This window comes from Oncorhynchus kisutch, linkage group LG7, assembly GCF_002021735.2.
Source record: "Oncorhynchus kisutch isolate 150728-3 linkage group LG7, Okis_V2, whole genome shotgun sequence".
In the NCBI taxonomy this organism is placed as follows: Eukaryota; Metazoa; Chordata; class Actinopteri; order Salmoniformes; family Salmonidae; genus Oncorhynchus; species Oncorhynchus kisutch.
The window spans coordinates 39,638,573-39,657,277 of NC_034180.2; the positions used below are offsets into that span (position 1 = coordinate 39,638,573).

An 18,705-nucleotide genomic window follows, 5' to 3' on the forward strand; every position below is an offset into this window, starting at 1 on the left:
TATAGGGTTGACACTATAGGGCTGACACTATAGGGTTGACAGTATCGGTTTTACAGTATCGGGTTGACAGTATCGGGTTGACAGTATCGGGTTGACAGTATCGGGTTGACAGTATAGAATATGTACAGTTCATATTAATCCTCTATTCCCATTAGCAAGACTCTTCTGTGCTCCATGATAGCTTAACTGCACCACTGGCCTTCCACTGTAAATCAGCAGGTTGCTTGGAGTGTATACCCCACTCTGGGGACTGCATGGTCTACCTCCCACTTTGAATGTGGTTTCAGCTTTGCCATGTGGACAGATTCCAGACTCCAGTAGCACTGTTTCTCTCTGTGGATCGTCTCTGGTTTCTTGTTGAAAACCACAGCTAATGAAAAAGAAAGCTGTACTCACTTGCAGCCCAGTCAGGCCTGAGTCTCCGGGATCTCCCTTTGGTCCGGGACGGCCCTGAGAAGACAAAGAGAAGGAGAGGTTTAGAGCTGGAGTACAAAGGGAACTCCAACCCTAAACAACTACAGATCTGCTCTTTCTCTTGACCACGTAGTCTTTCACTGAGAGTGAATTTACATCCCAGCTTCAGGAGGATGTCTAGGAATGAATAAGGTCGTCTTAACACAGAGTAACTGTGTGTGTAAATCATACGTCATGGAGGACATCCTACAGTCCCCCACACTGTAAATCCCTAAGAACACTGCAGATGACTTACAGGTTCTCCGGGCAGAGACAAGCCATTAGGGCCTTGTGGACCTGGAGGTCCGGATGGTCCTGGAAGTCCTTGTTCTCCACGGGGGCCCATTGAACCCTATGGTAGAAGCAGAACGACAAAACCAAACAGTCACACAAATATTAAACTATTTACACCATATCTCCCGGTAGACCTCCCCACTGCTTTTCCCAGCAGGGCTGAGAGAATGAGAAGGAACCAGAACAATCCGTGACCGTTGGTGAGAAATATGTTCTACTTCTCATCAGACCTCTCAACATAGACCTCCTTAAATCAAGCTGGGGGAAAATAAACAGGACATAACAAGCTGGAAATTATACAGTACATTCAATAAGTGAGTTCAGATGTGAGAAATCTGTTTTGGCTGATGGGGAATGCTAATGGTATGTGCTTTGAGATAACTACTGCATTAGGCTGAACTCTGATTTACTGTAAATGCGTTAGGCCTTGGACTGTATCCCAGCTCAGTAGGATATGGCTTGATTTATAGTCGGATTCAGGCTTGGACCACACATCCATAATATTCAATTAATCGCTCTGGATCCAAGTGTGTGTTAAATGGCTTGATACTGATACAAAAGCATTACTTACAGTTGGGCCTGAGTCTCCTCTCTCACCTCTAGGTCCTTTGGTACCTGGTCCACCCTGGGAAAGTCAAGAAAGGATGAGAGACAGAGTCAGAGACTGAGAGTCAGAGCCATCCCCACAACAGGAGCTGCTTCCAGACCTAAATCCCAAGCCAGCAGGAATCCCCCAGTGGCTTAGTGAGGTTGCAGAGTGAAGCAAACATATTCCAGATGTACTGTTTTTTCGACGGGCATTTATCTTTTGACACAACCCTAAGTCTGATAGTCCACACCTCATTGCACACCATTCATCTCATCTCCCTGTCTTTCGTTTTCCATGGGAAAAAACACAGATACTCACATGTTGACCCCACTCTAATATCCACATGCTTAATCTATAGAGCAGGGCAACAGTTATGAGGAGAAAAGTACCCCTGGAACACTATTCCTATATGTCCACATAGTGGGGATAGTGGGGATTGAGAGTGGCATCACCATCATCATCATCATCACATTAGTGAGTAGAGAGAGAGCCCTACCCTAAGATGAGGACAGACAGAAGCAGAGAGAGCCCTGCCTCAAGACGAGGACAGACAGAAGCAGAGAGAGCCCTGCCACAAGATGAGGACAGATGGTGGGATGGTTATTGTCTTTACCGAGGGGCCGGGTGGTCCCGGTGGGCCAACGCTGTCCTGTGCACATGTGCAGGCATGGGGAAGAGCCGGGCACTTAAGCTCATCTCTCTGCAGTAGAGAAAGGAAGGAGATGGCGAAAGAAAGAAAGACAATAATAATGTTATTTCATTTTTTACTGAAATACAACAGTAATAGTTTGTTCATCTCTTGACATCTGTGGGCCTTTCTGGTAACTCACGAAATACAACAAGTGCAAATAGGAGTATCTGGGATGAAAATGAGTGTCACTGCTCTGGCATCCCAAACCATAAAATTATGCCTTGAAATTTTCTGCTAGGAAACACATTAGAAAGGCTGCTAAAGCCATGATAAAACTGGGGTGCATACTAAAATATAACTGCTACAATAGCATGGCCTACACACAAATACTATTTGACAACAAACAAACCAACCCGTTTTTTTGTGGAAGGGAATCTGTGAAATCTTATACAACACAGCCTTCATTGACATGATACATTAATATCTCATGCAAATTACACAGAGAGAGAGATGGGTAATTGGCTATAGTCAAGTATATAACATGTATCCAGTAATAAACATATCATAGATGGGTACAATGATTTATACTGTCCACCCCATGATCAAAGGGACCAGTTGTTTTGGTGGGGTTGGGATTGTAAAACTGTACTGAGATTAGTCCATTTAGTGAGGAATACAATGGTCTATTCAGGCCTGACAGTGCAATCATTTCATTTCAAATAACTTTCTTGCCAGCTAGGCATCACTTTGTAATGGCTATACACCATGTGCACTCTTAAACATTAGGAATGACATATAAACTCCAAAATTAACATGCAAAACTACAATGGCTCTTTTAACCTATAGTAAGTGCTCAATGGTGTATAGTGAAAGATGAGCAGAGTCAATGTATCAAGGCTTGATGGTACAGTACTGTACAGATATGAGGCCGTACTAGAGAGCTGTGAGGCCGTTACAGTGAAGCTGCTCCTACCGTGGCCGGGAGATCACAGCATTTGTCTCTGCTGGTCCAGCTCAAGCTGCACACAATATCAAACATCTGGAGCTGGAACTGCACAACAGAACAGAAAGATGAGAGAAGAGAGAGACGGACACAGATGGGTGTTACACATGGCTTCCATTGAGCTCCAGCGTTCAGGACTTAGAAACAACATGGCTCCAGACGCAGGCCAGAACCCACAGAGAGACGGACACAGATAGCATGAGAGAACAAGACAGAGAGAGCAGCGTCTTCCATCCCTCCAACAATGACCGCGAGTTGTCAGCTCTTAATTGAGCATCAACACATGAGGAGCACATCTGGGCACTTTGCACTTCACAGTTCACACCAACAGCTTGTGTGTGAGTGAGGGATGCATTTTATCAGGAGTTTTCCATTTCAAATAAGTGTTGTCAATTTTTCACTCACTGTAGCCGACTCTCTCTTTGATCCTCCTGACTTTGCCATCTTGCCCAGCACTTCATAACCATCTGTGGAGATGTTGTTGGCCTCCTTGATGGGTTTCTCTGCAACCTCCTGGCAGTCCACATTCAGTTTGACCCTCTCGGGAGAGACACTGATGTGAAGCTTTAGGAGAAGGAGGAAGAGGAGGAGAAGAGGATTATTAGTTAAGACCACTCTATTCTTCTCAATATGAACAACTACTGCAACAATATTTGGGCATAATGGCTTGGTATAGAGTACTGAAAGTGTTCCGGGTTTTTCACATGGTATTTCTGCAATAGCCTAGTGGTGGCAGGTACTAGTGTAGTGGCAGGTAGCCTAGTGGTTAGTGCGTTGGACCAGTAACCGAAAGGTTGCAAGGTCGAATCCCCGAGCGGACAAGGTAAAAATCATTCTGCCCCTGAACAAGGCAGTTAACCCACTTTTCCTAGGCCGTCAATGAAAATAAGAATTTGTTCTTTAACTGACTTGCCTAGTTAAATAAAGGTAAGAAATAAATAAAAGCACAATTCTTCAGGAGTCTCGTACCATAAACTAAGAACCCAGTTGAGCCAATGTGCAAACGAAACCCCTAAAGTCTTCTAACTGATGTTTATAAGGACGCTGATACTGTATTTTACTAAATCACCATTATTAATATGATTTTCTGTAAAGAAGTTCATTAAAGATCATTGTATCACATAAGTAGTAAGAACATTCCGGTTGTAGGTCCCTTGGAAAAAAGTTAATGTCAGCCACTTTCACTGATAAACAGAATGATCAACATGAAACAACAAACTATAGCCTATACATGAAATAACACAAAACTGCCAGGGTATGGGCCATTTCTCAACATTATTAACTCTCCAAAACTCCCATCACATCTCGAAATGATGTTGTTTATGGTACACCATCAAAAGTGCTACACTCCCATACTTTCCTGCGCAGCTGCATTTTTCTGCCGAACATTCTGACAAGCTTTCACCCTGACAGAGACAGCAGGCTAACTGCTGTGTTACTGTCCTACAGAGCGAAACCAACCGGACTTGACAACCACTCACAACATTATTATCTGGCCAACCACAGGAGAGGGGAGGGTCTGATGCCCATGCCAGGATCTTGGGGTATACATGATGCACTTGAGGGCTTACCAAAATAATGCTAAATTACATACTGCAAGTGCAAATAATGCGTACATATACATTATTTCACTAACCAACAAGAATATTACTGCAAAATGAGGATTCAAGAAAATGTCAGTGTCCTTCACCGAGACTCATCATTTGAAAGCAACATGAAATTCCAGCAGTTGGCTGATGATGGGGAACACGAAGCATATTCTATTGGAACACAATCAACGAGTCACACAATGGCTCATTCTCTAACAAAGGCCTGAGAAATCTATCACACTGACACAGATTATGAAAATCTTCTGAATGGATCAAAAACCACAGGAGTCAAGAAAGACTAGACCTTGACTTCCACTATTACTGACCAAGTCACAATTACACTTAATTACTCCTCCCTCTGACTATAACTCCTCTAGACAATGACACATCTCTTTTTCAGCACTCCATTCACACTTAGCATGGATCCTCCCTTTGGTATAATATAAACTATAGTCAGAACAAGTTGTCCAGTCCACAGACATAGCAACAGTATACTGTATATGGCTATATTTGGGTTCCAGTGTGTCTGACATACTTTCATGATTTCTATCAGACTCCATTTTATTGTTGTTGGCCGTGTCTTCACAACTCCATGTTTTCACTCCATTTCACAGTGGCGCGTGAAATCACAATTCACATGCAGCCTGATATGGGAATCCTACATTAGTTTGATTAAAAGTAAAAGTGGATCTTTCCTGATATTTTTGATGCACTGACAAATTGCAGATTTCACCAACTCTTTCCAGGAATAGACAAAATCCTTCTTCATGTATACCACTGCCACCATATCATTCCAGACATCTACGCTCCCATGTCCAGTCTTGGATACAATATTCCCATCCTGGTTTCAGAAAAGGAGCTTGCTTAGCTTTGTAAATTCACCATTTCATATCTGAGTGGCTTCTTCTGTTGCAGGAATGGTTGCATGCGTCATTAAGTCTGCTTGGCTACCTCGCGGAATGGAGGGCTTTTAAAAGAAGGCTTCAGAGGAAACTCTTATAATGAGAGTACAAAGAGGGCAGTCAGGGCTATGGAAATGTATCAGTCAGATTGACCAACGTTTTAAACTGCTTTGGTTCTTTGGAGCATTCTCTTCTCCCACTCATTCTCAATTAGTGCTTGCAAATACTGACAAAACCCAACTGCTCATTCCACCCAATCCCTGAATGGAAAGTTTTAGAGAGTTTGGGTCCTCTCAGAGAATAATAGCTGCATTTGTGAAGCTCTAAGTATGGGGAGCCTGTAGAGTGGATGGACTGAATACATCTAGCTATTACCAAAAGCACAACTTGATCGCAACCAAATGCAAAAAAGCTAATGGCACCAATAATACATATATGACTTGGTGAAAAACATTCCCCCTTTCAAATCAAACTAAATGTATTGGTCACATACACATATTTGGCAGATGTTATTGCGGGTGTAGCAAAATGCTTGTGTCTCTTATTTAGTGGAACGCTCTTTGCCTGAGAATAAAGTTTTCCCTGGTCAAACGCCCCTCTAAGACCACCACCTCTGCAGTGTGGGGTGGGAATCCCCCGTTGGTTAGAGAGGGCTAGCGTCTGCTAAAGCTATCATTAGGATATTTCCCACATGGTGAATCAGAGGAGAGCCAGACCTCTCTAACCTGGATAATTCTCTATTTAGCTACTAGCCCAAGGAAAAAGGAGAGGTAGATTAGTCTGCACTCTGTAACATACACATTGCTATTAAACTATATGAAGATGGTTGGTTTGGGTTAGTTGTTTCATACTTCCCTATGGACATGTCTGATCTTAGTAAGTATAAACAATTAATTTACTGAGAGAAATATTCGAGGGGAGGGGAATAATCTATTGTGTCTCATAACAATCTACTCTGAGTTCATATCAAAAGATATGAACTGCTCTGAGGTAGGGCACACACTATACATGTTAATATTTTTTTGTTTTCTTTGAGTGGCAAATAGTTTCCCTGACCAGAGAAAAAGCAGGTAGGTAGACCACCGAAGACACCTGTTCGCTTGGAGCAGTAACTACACAGTACCACAAACTAACCACCCAGAGCACACTCAGACTGCAGGCACCACCACAGCCATAGGAAGAGAAAAGAAGCACACACATCCAACTGGAGCTCTGATGATGTCATTGTACTGATGTTAGTCATGTCATCGGCTGAAGCCCTGACCCGACATTTTCCAGGTTAAAGGAATAGCTGAAGTTTTTACATAATAGGAGGCATATTGTTCCCCTTCTGAAACATTGGATACAACATTCTTCACGTCCATTGGAAACAGTCATTTTTCATTTTAGTTGCATTATACTGACGTTCATTGTTGAAATCCTTGTCATCCCTACAGTCTGATATCTGAGCACAACATTTTAATATTCTGTTCTGCTTTGAGTTGGGGCTGGCGTTTGATGTCCCACATGGGCTCCTCTACTCCTGCTGTGACTGAGTTACGCAGAATGTGACAAAAACACTGTATATCACGGTTGTAAAACACTGAGAAGATCATTCTAGTGGACCAATGGCTTTTTATACAATAATGACAACCTACAGAGTTAATTCAACTGGGTTAGAAAGCCTTGAGTGACTGATGGAGGTTTACAGTCATGTACAGTAATGACTCAACGTACTCACTGACTCCCACTGAGACTTAATATTGTAATCCCAACATAGAAGATGATTAGGGCCCCAATGGGAATCCACATTCGGAGGCAGTAAAGATGTATAGAAGATGCAATATACATGTATGTCAAAATATCTCCATTCATGTTTACATATTGTTGTAGGTCTCTTTCAGCTTGTTGAATGTTTTTGGTCGATTTCATCCGTTTATTCAGATTTTCTCAGACTGTTAGAAACTGTCTGTTGAAGCAGGAAAATAATTTTATTGACAGATCATTTTATTCAAGCAGAAAATACTCCTGAAAATACCTCATTGGGCACATGCAGCTAGCTTTCTTTTATGCGGTCCAAAAGTACGAAGTGGCTTTTTTTCCCCAATGTATTGAGTTTCATTTATCATAAACGAGGTAAAACAAAACAAACACTGATCCAATAACATCCCACTTCCTCAGAACGTTCTTGAATTCCCACCTGACCGCCGCCAGGACAATGGCCAATCAGCACGCCGTAAGTCTCCATTGCTAGGCTAACTATAAATAAAATCTTCAGGTTGCACATTGTGCAAGATCACCATGGGTCACCAAAGTCTCCTCCAACCTTTGAAAAGATATTTATCGTCCTTCCAAACCATTCATCAAAGTAACTTCCTTCAGCCTCAGAAAACAAAGCTAACAGCGGAGCATAAAAAAGCCTGAAGACTCAACTTTGGCACCGAACCCACATCGCAATACTATAAGATGGATCACATTTAATTTCAGGAGAGGAAAGTAACCATATCCTAGCTAGATCTTAGTCTTGGCGTTGATTATCCACAAGATCATACCCTCAGGAGGTGTACTCAATGAGGCATAACACTAATCAACAGAAACATCAACTATGAACAGACATGACCGAGCATAATGACAGAACACATCTATCATAGGTGGTGACCATATCAAGGCTACACATCCCAGACAGGGTGTCTACTCTGCCTTGGAAATGTATCTAAACATTTTACAACAGAAATTAATTATTCATGTAAAAATTTATTTTTGGAACCTGGTATTTTGGATGTTATTATCCCAAATTATTGCTGATTATTACTGATCTGTATGTCCTTGGGAAATTCAACCAGAAAAATCGGCCAAGATATGTTACTCCTCTGCCAAGCCTTAATGTCACCATATGGCCCACAAACCGTTTTCATTCAAGTGAAATGGTGTTTACCTTGTGGAAGCTCCCGTGGAAAATTCTCTTCACTTGATCCTCATTAAACGTGGCTCTTTGGATCTCCCCTCTGGTGTCCTTGTTGTAGAACGTGATTGTTTTGCTGGAAGCTGAAAAGAGGGAACGATGGCGTCAGATGGACCCCTAAACATGCATTACAGGGAGAAGTCATGCAACGCACAGAGACAGAGACAGAGACAGAGACAGAGACAGAGAGATACAGGGATGATGGCCCTTACAAGTGAACACTTGTGGACTTGTAGAAAAGTGTGAAAAGTCAGTGCCAAACCAAAACTCTACCCTAGAGGGGGATCAGTGAACTGTAGCAGCCAACTAATCATTACACTGGTCCAAGTTTCTAAAGACTGTTATTTGATTCAGTAAGGAGGGGAATCAGATCATAGCTGTTAGGTAGCTTCAGCTAACCCAGAAGAGAAACAAAGCATGATGGGGGCTTACGGTTGACAGTGACCCCGACCTCAGGGTTGTTGTTACCATCGGCAATCTGCCAGATATCAAAGGCCTGGTTGGGGGTGTCAGGAAGGAGACGGAAGAGCAGGATAATGGTGTAGGATGGAGAAAGACCCTCTGGGTGGATCTCCCTGGCAGGAGGAAAAATACAGGATACAGGTGTCATGGCAGAGCTTTTTTATAAAGCTGAGGGATTCTCTTCTGTAAGATGGTCAACTTCATAGACACCAACACCGAGACAATCTGATCACTAGCTGTATTCATAAGACATGCAAAATGTTGACTAAAGTTAATGAATCAGATAATCATGAATCTTTGATCAAAATGAGAGGGTCCACTAAAACCTGTTTGAATTAAGATAGCCAATCGTAATCTATAGAGCCTTTGTAACTTCTGGAAAATCAAAGACACAGAGAAACAAGGTTGGCATCTAAAAGTCACACCATAAACCATAAAGACACACAATATCCACCCTGTCACGTAGACCACAGAATCTGAAAATGGTTGCCAGTTCTACCCCAGACTCAAAAAATTATGGACATATTGAAAGTATTTTCCATCCCTACTTTACTGCTTGAAGTGTTTCCATTTGTGCACATGAAGTCAATGACTTACCCACGCACAAATACAGATGATTATGGACAAATGAACTAAGCATGCTCATGCCTAAAATGTTAGCGAAGAAATCTTGAGCAGCTCAGCATTTGCCTGAATACATTTTAATGGGCCCAATAAAGAGCTGGGCTCTTGACCTTCGGCTGCTTTGGTTGATCCCTCTATGACATACACTACCGTTCAAAAGTTTGGGGTCATTTAGAAATGTCCATGTTTTTAAAAGAAAAGCAATTTCTTTGTCCATTCAAATAACATCAAATTGATCAGAAATAAAGTGTAGACATTGTTGATGTTGTAAATGACTATTGTAGCTGGAAACGGCTGATTTTTTATGGAATATATACATTTATTTTAATTTTATTTATTTTACCTTTATTTAACCAGGTAGGCAAGTTGAGAACAAGTTCTCATTTACAATTGCGACCTGGCCAAGATAAAGCAAAGCAGTTCGACAGATAAAACGACAGAGTTACACATGGAGTAAAAACAAACATACAGTCAATAATGCAGTATAAACAAGTCTATATACAATGTGAGCAAATGAGGTGAGAAGGGAGGTAAAGGCAAAAAAGGCCATGATGGCAAAGTAAATACAATATAGCAAGTAAAATACTGGAATGGTAGTTTTGCAATGGAAGAATGTGCAAAGTAGAAATAAAAATAATGGGGTGCAAAGGAGCAAAATAAATAAATTAATTAAAATTAAATACAGTTGGGAAAGAGGTAGTTGTTTGGGCTAAATTATAGGTGGGCTATGTACAGGTGCAGTAATCTGTGAGCTGCTCTGACAGTTTGTGCTTAAAGCTAGTGAGGGAGATAAGTGTTTCCAGTTTCAGAGATTTTTGTAGTTCGTTCCAGTCATTGGCAGCAGAGAACTGGAAGGAGAGGCGGCCAAAGAAATAATTGGTTTTGGGGGTGACTAGAGAGATATACCTGCTGGAGCGTGTGCTACAGGTGGGAGATGCTATGGTGACCAGCGAGCTGAGATAAGGGGGGACATAGGCGTACAGAGGCCCATTATAAGCAACCATCACTCCTGTGTTCCAAAAATGTTTTTTTCTTCTTTTAAAAACAAGGACATTTCTAAGTGACCCCAAACTGTTGAACGGTAGTGTATGTGGGAGAGGGGCTACCCTGGGAGCAAATCATTTTCTCTTCCTAACACCTCATATTCTACAAGCTGCGAACACAAACAGGGCTGACAAAGGGCTCTTGGCACAGCGCTCTCCGAGCAGAGCCTTTGAAGATACAAAAAAAACTATTATGCAGTCTGGCCAGCATTACAGTACACAGGAGAGGAGCAGGCAACGCGCAACGGAAAAGGCCCGCTAACAGGCACACACTCTTACTTTGTGGGTGCAGAGAGGAATGCATCTTTGTGTAGCCTGTAGCCTATAAAGCTGTTGAAAGAGCCAGGTTCCATGGACACGCCGTTCATGGCAGCGAAGGTCCTGTCTGTGATGTTGAAGCCCTCGAGCATTCTGAAGCCTGGTGAACACAGGTCAGGTGAAGACAGAGTCAATGCACAGGAACACAGTACTGACATTGTTGGTAGGAATGAATTAGGGTATTTCTCTACGTCAGTAAAGAGCTCCTGGCCATAGGTGTTATCAGCAGCTGTCAGTTTATTCAGAATATAGGTGTAGCATATACTTACCAGGTGAGGTGAACCCGTTGATGTAGATCAAAGGACAAGCTGAGGAGGGAGAAGTAAAACAGAGCATGATGCGATGGAATAGGCTGGAGGACAACATACAGCTAACGCCAATCTGCTTTCACTTGTGTCTTGAGGTACTGTGTAATGTAGATGTAAATCTTACTGGATGTGGCTGTTTCACAGATGAATGTGAGGAGGTTGTCCTGGATCTTGGCGAACGCGTCAAAGTCATCCACAACAAAGACGTGTCTTTCACTTGGCTTGCTGCCGATGTTCCTCAACTCTGCCACGTCCACATCGGCCACACCGACCACAAATACACTGTAACCTGGAGCAAGACGAGCACAAAGATAACCGTTATGATCCATACGCCCGAGCCCAATGGCTGTTCAGATCTTCCAATTTGACAGTGAAAACCCCAAAAGGAGTAAGTAATGCTTTATCTCAAAACATATCTAGTAATTTCTAAAGTTCTGTAGCTACACTTACGCTGACTAATCTAGACTGAAAATATCCTTTTACTGACTTCGGTAAGGGCAAATCCAAATGTTGAACACTTACCAGAGTGTATCAGGTTGGAGGCACTCTTCTGGACCTCGTCTTGGGAGCGACCATCGGTGACGACCACCAGAACCTTAGGCACGTACTTCCTCATGCCGTTGTCTGAGGTGAACACCTTCTCACCAACGTGCTTCAGAGCAGCACCTGTACACAGAGGGGTAAGACATCAATTTCCACCTTTAACTATAGACCCATTCAACTCCACCTGCAAGATGAAGACACTGTAATGACATTAGTGGTGAGTGAATGTTTGTAGACTTGAATTAACTCAACATTATGCAATTGGTGTTAACGATATCATCCAGTAAGATTGAGAGTAGCAGTCTGTGGGCGTACCTGTCTTGGTGTTTCCTCCCATGTAGCGGACGAGCTGCAGCGCAGCCAAGGTCCTTCCCTTGTCTTGGTAAGTGTTCAGTTTGAACTCTGTCTTGGCACTGTCACTGAACTGCACAAAAGACACCTGTTTCCAGAAGACAAAAAGGGAGTGAGAGGGAGCGAGAGAATAATAAAGCATCGACATGAAGAATACACTCTGAAAGAGGAAAAGAGAAGAGAATATGCTGTAAACATCACAGAGCTAACGCTCAGAGGATAGCCTGGATAGCTACGTACCTGCATGCCGCCAGGGTGGATGACGTCGAAGGCTCCGATCATGCTGAACACAAACTGAATCACTTTGCTGAAGCTCTCGTCTCCGATACTCCAGGAGCCGTCAATCAGGAACACCAGGTCAGCCTTGGCCCCTCTGCACACTGTGGTGCACATAGAGCAAGTCACTGTCAGGTAGGATATGTATAAAGAGTTTCTTCTCTGTGTTAGCTTCACTTCTCTTCACAGCATGCTGACTTCAAGCCTTTCCTTACCGTCCATAGCAGGGGGGATGGTAGGGGGTGGAGGTGGAGTGGGGGGCTCAGTTGGGGTCTCTGTGGGCTTAATCACTGTAACAAAGACCAGAACGTAAACAGTCAAACCATTTGGACTTCACTAGCATGCCCTGTTAGCCCCCTGCGGTGACCCTGAGGTGTTTGGGAGGTATACATGTGTGTAAACACAATGAAATGTTACATGTTACAGTTCTGATGGTTAGTGGAGTTTCTTACGGGTCCTCTCCTTGACGCTGACTCCAGGCCCCTCCAGGTTGGGGGTCTGTGTGTACACTGTGGCGTTGTAGAGGGCGTCAGGGGTCAGACCGTCCCAACAGTAGTGGCTCTCAGACCCAGTGATGGTGGTCTCCTGACCTCCCCTGTTAGAGGCTGTAGGAGGAAAGAGTAACACACATTGGTAGTGGATCAGGTGATTTATCCCCAAGCACTTTGAGCAACTGGAAATCACACCTGGTAAAAGCACTATATAAATCCAATTCATTATCATTATAATGATTATTTTCAAAGAGAGGGGAAGGAGAGGGGTTAAAGCCAGCCAGTGATAGTGCTTGGACTGAGGTAGCAGTGGGCTTATACAGTGTTTTGTCTTATTCAACATGCCCTTTCAAACAAACATGAATTAACTTAATGTGGCAAAGTGCAGTGCTTCCAACTATAATGGCTACCATACTGTACACAGACTTAAATATTGCAACATTTTCCCCCATATTTTTTTTCTCTTACAGTCCTCCAGTGTCAGAGAATTAATAGGAGACAGATGGATCAGTGGGCATGAATAAAATACAATTATATAACATTTTTAGACATTCGAACAAAGACACCTTTGTGATAGGGTGGCAACTTTGTCTACATATCTGATCGACAGTAAACATTCTCACATCAATATAGAAACAGTTCTTCCCCACAGGTATCAAGGTTATGTGGAATGGGCTCCCAGCCAGGTACAGCACTTACAGTTGAATGGATTTAGTTTGAGTCTGTAGGAAGTGGCAGCCCTGTGGGGCGTCCATCTCATGCAGAAGGTGTCATAACCAACGTTGTAGGTGGTCAGGTCAGTGATGTTCAGGTACACTGTGAAAGACAGGAACAGTCAACCAATCAATCAAACAATAATTTGATCAACCAAACAACTAATGAGTCAAGCAACCAATCAAACAACCAATCAATCACTTACGTGTGGTTCCTTGTCCAATGAGAGGTCCGCTGAGGCCAGCGTCGTACTGGGCCAACACCTTAAGGTCGTAGGTGGTTCCAGGCTGCAGGTTGTGCAGCTGGTAGCTGGTCACATCTCCAACAAACGTCTCCATGGTCTGATCAGTACCTGCAGGCACAGACAGGGACACTCCAGGTGGTGAATAACAGCAGGCACAGACAGGGACACTCCAGGTCAATAACAGCAGGCACAGACAGGAACACTCCAGGTCAATAACAGCAGGCACAGACAGGAGCACTCCAGGTCAGGAGCACTCCAGGTCAATAACAGGAGGCACAGACAGGAACACTCCAGGTCAATAACAGGAGGCACAGACAGGAACACTCCAGGTCAATAACAGCAGGCACAGACAGGAACACTCCAGGTCAATAACAGCAGGCACAGACAGGAACACTCCAGGTCAATAGCAGCAGGCACAGACAGGGACACTCCAGGTCAATAACAGCAGGCACAGACAGGGACACTCCAGGTCAATAACAGCAGGCACAGACAGGGACACTCCAGGTCAATAACAGCAGGCACAGACAGGAACACTCCAGGTCAATAACAGGAGGCACAGACAGGAACCATCCAGGTCAATAACAGCAGGCACAGACCGGGACACTCCAGGTCAATAACAGGATGCACAGACCGGGACACTCCAGGTCAATAACAGGAGGCACAGACCGGGACACTCCAGGTCAATAACAGGAGACACAGACAGGGACACTCCAGGTCAATAACAGGAGGCACAGACCGGGACACTCCAGGTCAATAACAGGAGGCACAGACCGGGACACTCCAGGTCAATAACAGGAGACACTCCAGGTCAATAACAGGAGACACAGACAGGGACACTCCAGGTCAATAACAGGAGACACTCCAGGTCAATAACAGGAGACACTCCAGGTCAATAACAGTAGGCACAGACCGGGACACTCCAGGTCAATAACAGTAGGGACAGACAGGGACAATCCAGGTCAATAACAGCAGGCACAGACAGGGACACTCCAGGTCAATAACAGGAGACACTCCAGGTCAATAACAGGAGACACAGACAGGGACACTCCAGGTCAATAACAGGAGACACTCCAGGTCAATAACAGTAGGCACAGACCGGGACACTCCAGGTCAATAACAGTAGGGACAGACAGGGACACTCCAGGTCAATAACAGCAGGCACAGACAGGGACACTCCAGGTCAATAACAGGAGACACTCCAGGTCAATAACAGGAGACACTCCAGGTCAATAACAGGAGACACTCCAGGTCAATAACAGGAGACACAGACAGGGACACTCCAGGTCAATAACAGGAGACACTCCAGGTCAATAACAGCAGGCACAGACAGGGACAATCCAGGTAAATAACAGGAGACACTCCAGGTCAATAACAGGAGACACAGACAGGGACACTCCAGGTCAATAACAGTAGGCACAGACCGGGACACTCCAGGTCAATAACAGTAGGGACAGACAGGGACACTCCAGGTCAATAACAGCAGGCACAGACAGGGACACTCCAGGTCAATAACAGGAGACACTCCAGGTCAATAACAGGAGACACAGACAGGGACACTCCAGGTCAATAACAGGAGACACTCCAGGTCAATAACAGGAGACACAGACAGGGACACTCCAGGTCAATAACAGGAGACACTCCAGGTCAATAACAGGAGGCACAGACCGGGACACTCCAGGTCAATAACAGGAGGCACAGACAGGGACACTCAAGGTCAATAACAGGAGGCACAGACCAGGACACTCCAGGTCAATAACAGGAGGCACAGACCGGGACACTCCAGGTCAATAACAGGAGGCACAGACAGGGACACTCCAGGTCAATAACAGGAGGCACAGACAGGGACACTCCAGGTCAATAACAGCAGGCACAGACAGGGACACTCCAGGTCAATAACAGGAGGCACAGACCGGGACACTCCAGGTCAATAACAGGAGGCACAGACCGGGACACTCCAGGTCAATAACAGGAGGCACAGACCGGGACACTCCAGGTCAATAACAGGAGGCACAGACAGGAACACTCCAGGTCAATAACAGGAGGCACAGACCGGGACACTCCAGGTCAATAACAGGAGGCACAGACCGGGACACTCCAGGTCAATAACAGGAGGCACAGACCGGGACACTCCAGGTCAATAACAGGAGGCACAGACCGGGACACTCCAGGTCAATAACAGGAGGCACAGACCGGGACACTCCAGGTCAATAACAGGAGGCACAGACCGGGACACTCCAGGTCAATAACAGGAGGCACAGACCGGGACACTCCGGGTCAATAACAGGAGGCACAGACCGGGACACTCCGGGTCAATAACAGGAGGCACAGACAGGGACACTCCGGGTCAATAACAGGAGGCACAGACCGGGACACTCCAGGTCAATAACAGGAGGCACAGACCGGGACACTCCAGGTCAATAACAGGAGGCACAGACCGGGACACTCCGGGTCAATAACAGGAGGCACAGACCGGGACACTCCGGGTCAATAACAGGAGGCACAGACAGGGACACTCCGGGTCAATAACAGGAGGCTCAGACCGGGACACTCCGGGTCAATAACAGGAGGCACAGACAGGGACACTCCGGGTCAATAACAGGAGGCACAGACCGGGACACTCCGGGTCAATAACAGGAGGCACAGACAGGGACACTCCAGGTCAATAACAGGAGGCACAGACCCGGGACACTCCAGGTCAATAACAGGAGGCACAGACCGGGACACTCCAGGTCAATAACAGGAGGCACAGACCGGAACACTCAAGGTCAATAACAGGAGGCACAGACCGGGACACTCCAGGTCAATAACAGGAGGCACAGACCGGGACACTCCAGGTCAATAACAGGAGGCACAGACCGGGACACTCCAGGTCAATAACAGGAGGCACAGACCGGGACACTCCGGGTCAATAACAGGAGGCACAGACCGGGACACTCCAGGTCAATAACAGGAGGCACAGACCGGGACACTCCAGGTCAATAACAGGAGGCACAGACCGGGACACTCCAGGTCAATAACAGGAGGCACAGACCCGGGACACTCCAGGTCAATAACAGGAGGCACAGACCGGGACACTCCAGGTCAATAACAGGAGGCACAGACCGGGACACTCCAGGTCAATAACAGGAGGCACAGACCGGGACACTCCAGGTCAATAACAATCACATCTGTGACTTTCTTCTATAGCTGGATATGTATATTAAGGAAGCCAAGTGAATCTTCTTTCACAGCTGAATATATTAGTATACTGGAATAGTAAAATAGTAGCTATCTGACCTTCAGGTGAGTAGACCAGTTTGTAGCCCACCACTCTGGAGGGTGCTGCGTCCCAGGACACCCTGAAGCGAGTGTACCACTCATCTGACACTCTCAGATTCTGAGGTCCTAGCATGCCAACTGTGGGGAAGAAAATACAGACCGTCAAAACCTATTAAAAACATATTACAACATTTTTAACATTAATATCACAGCCATGCAGTCCCAAGCTATGACTTTGCTTTGACTTGGTGTAAATGAGGAAATTAGACTGGGTATTGAGCAGCTCTAGTGTGAGATCTAACATTGGAGGACAGCTAGTTCAAAGGTTTCTGGTATTCACAGGCAGACTGAACTGAAGCCATGTTTCTGACATCCAGGACAATAATCACTGGCTGAGTTTATAAAACTCCTGTACTGTGAATGTGTCTGTGTGTGACTGTAACTTACAGTATGTGTCTGCGAGCAACTGTGTTTGTGGAGAACCTTGTGCGTCTGTTTGTCTATCATGTTGAATAGTGGACCAAGCGTAGAATGTGCTAGCGTACCTGTATGCCCGTCTCCATCCAGATCTCCCCCTGGTCCGTCAGGGTAGATGGCCTGCACGTTGATCTTATAGGGAGTGTCTGCATCCAGATTGGGCAGGATGACGGTATTTCTGTTCCCAGGAACCATGGTCTACAGGACACACAGGCAAAACATTGTATTACTGTTCATTAATACTATTCAACAGGTACTTCAAACAGGGGAGAAATAAGGATCCTGACAACCTCCTCACATTGCGCCTTGGGCCACACTCTAATTCATGCTGTAGACTCATCAAGATGGTGTTTGATGAGGGTATCATCAGAAATAGCAGCAATATAGGTGCTTACGTGCTCCTCGATGGGGTCTCCAGTGGTGGGGGCGTAGGTAATCTTATACTGGTGCACAGGTCCCTCAGCATGTTCCCATGCCACGGTCAGAGAGCTGGTGGTGGCATCATACACACGCATGTTCCTAGGGCCACTGCGGGGAACTGCGGGGATTATAAAGAAGTGAGCACAATATCAAGCATATACTTGGATGTGGATAAACATGTAAAGGCAATAGGATCTTATACATGATAGATATTATATACTGGATCTTACGTGTTGTTCCCTTGTCTTCAGCTGGCGGTCCTTCCCCGTTGGCATAGATGGCGACCACTCCCACGTTGTAAGGCGTGTCTGGGACCAGCTGCTCCAGCAGAGTGGTGGTGGAGGTCCCAGGAACCAGGATCTGACCAGAGGGGATAGAGACAGAGGTCAGCACTGAAGGACCAATCACAGTCTACAGCATGCATTACAGTGGGTTGGATTCAATCAGACTACAACTCTCGCACCCACACGTTTGAGTCTCAAAACTAGAGAAATTATGATGAAGACAAGCATTAATAGTAATAACAAGGATAGCTGTAACTATCAACATTATTCTACATTCTAGCCTACATTGGGGGGCGGCAGCGTAGCCTAGTGGTTAGAGCATTGGGCTAGTAACCGGAAGGTTGCGAGTTCAAACCCCCGAGCTGACAAGGTACAAATCTGTCGTTCTGCCCCTGAACAGGCAGTTAACCCACTGTTCCCAGGCCGTCATTGAAAATAAGAATGTGTTCTTAACTGACTTGCCTGGTTAAATAAAGGTAAAATAAAAATA

The 18,705-nt window shown here is 45.1% G+C and overlaps 1 protein-coding gene across 3 annotated transcripts in view; it reads right to left on the reverse strand.

Annotated features, from left to right (window-relative positions):
* LOC109893783 (collagen alpha-1(XII) chain) overlaps positions 1 to 18,705 on the reverse strand; it is an 87,602-nt gene that overhangs the window by 12,824 nt on the left and 56,073 nt on the right. For all 3 annotated transcript variants that reach the window (XM_031829081.1, XM_031829083.1, XM_031829082.1), the window contains 22 exons: positions 18,162 to 18,291; positions 17,907 to 18,049; positions 17,580 to 17,709; positions 17,053 to 17,172; positions 13,738 to 13,884; positions 13,518 to 13,634; positions 12,780 to 12,932; positions 12,543 to 12,617; positions 12,292 to 12,431; positions 12,016 to 12,139; positions 11,680 to 11,823; positions 11,282 to 11,446; positions 11,119 to 11,157; positions 10,811 to 10,949; positions 8,835 to 8,977; positions 8,376 to 8,485; positions 3,376 to 3,534; positions 2,941 to 3,018; positions 1,950 to 2,036; positions 1,319 to 1,372; positions 710 to 805; positions 397 to 450 (listed from right to left, as the gene is read on the reverse strand). In XM_031829081.1, the coding sequence (XP_031684941.1) occupies positions 397 to 450; positions 710 to 805; positions 1,319 to 1,372; positions 1,950 to 2,036; positions 2,941 to 3,018; positions 3,376 to 3,534; positions 8,376 to 8,485; positions 8,835 to 8,977; positions 10,811 to 10,949; positions 11,119 to 11,157; positions 11,282 to 11,446; positions 11,680 to 11,823; positions 12,016 to 12,139; positions 12,292 to 12,431; positions 12,543 to 12,617; positions 12,780 to 12,932; positions 13,518 to 13,634; positions 13,738 to 13,884; positions 17,053 to 17,172; positions 17,580 to 17,709; positions 17,907 to 18,049; positions 18,162 to 18,291 (2,547 nt within the window). The remainder of the gene's footprint in view (positions 1 to 396; positions 451 to 709; positions 806 to 1,318; positions 1,373 to 1,949; positions 2,037 to 2,940; positions 3,019 to 3,375; positions 3,535 to 8,375; positions 8,486 to 8,834; positions 8,978 to 10,810; positions 10,950 to 11,118; positions 11,158 to 11,281; positions 11,447 to 11,679; positions 11,824 to 12,015; positions 12,140 to 12,291; positions 12,432 to 12,542; positions 12,618 to 12,779; positions 12,933 to 13,517; positions 13,635 to 13,737; positions 13,885 to 17,052; positions 17,173 to 17,579; positions 17,710 to 17,906; positions 18,050 to 18,161; positions 18,292 to 18,705) is intronic.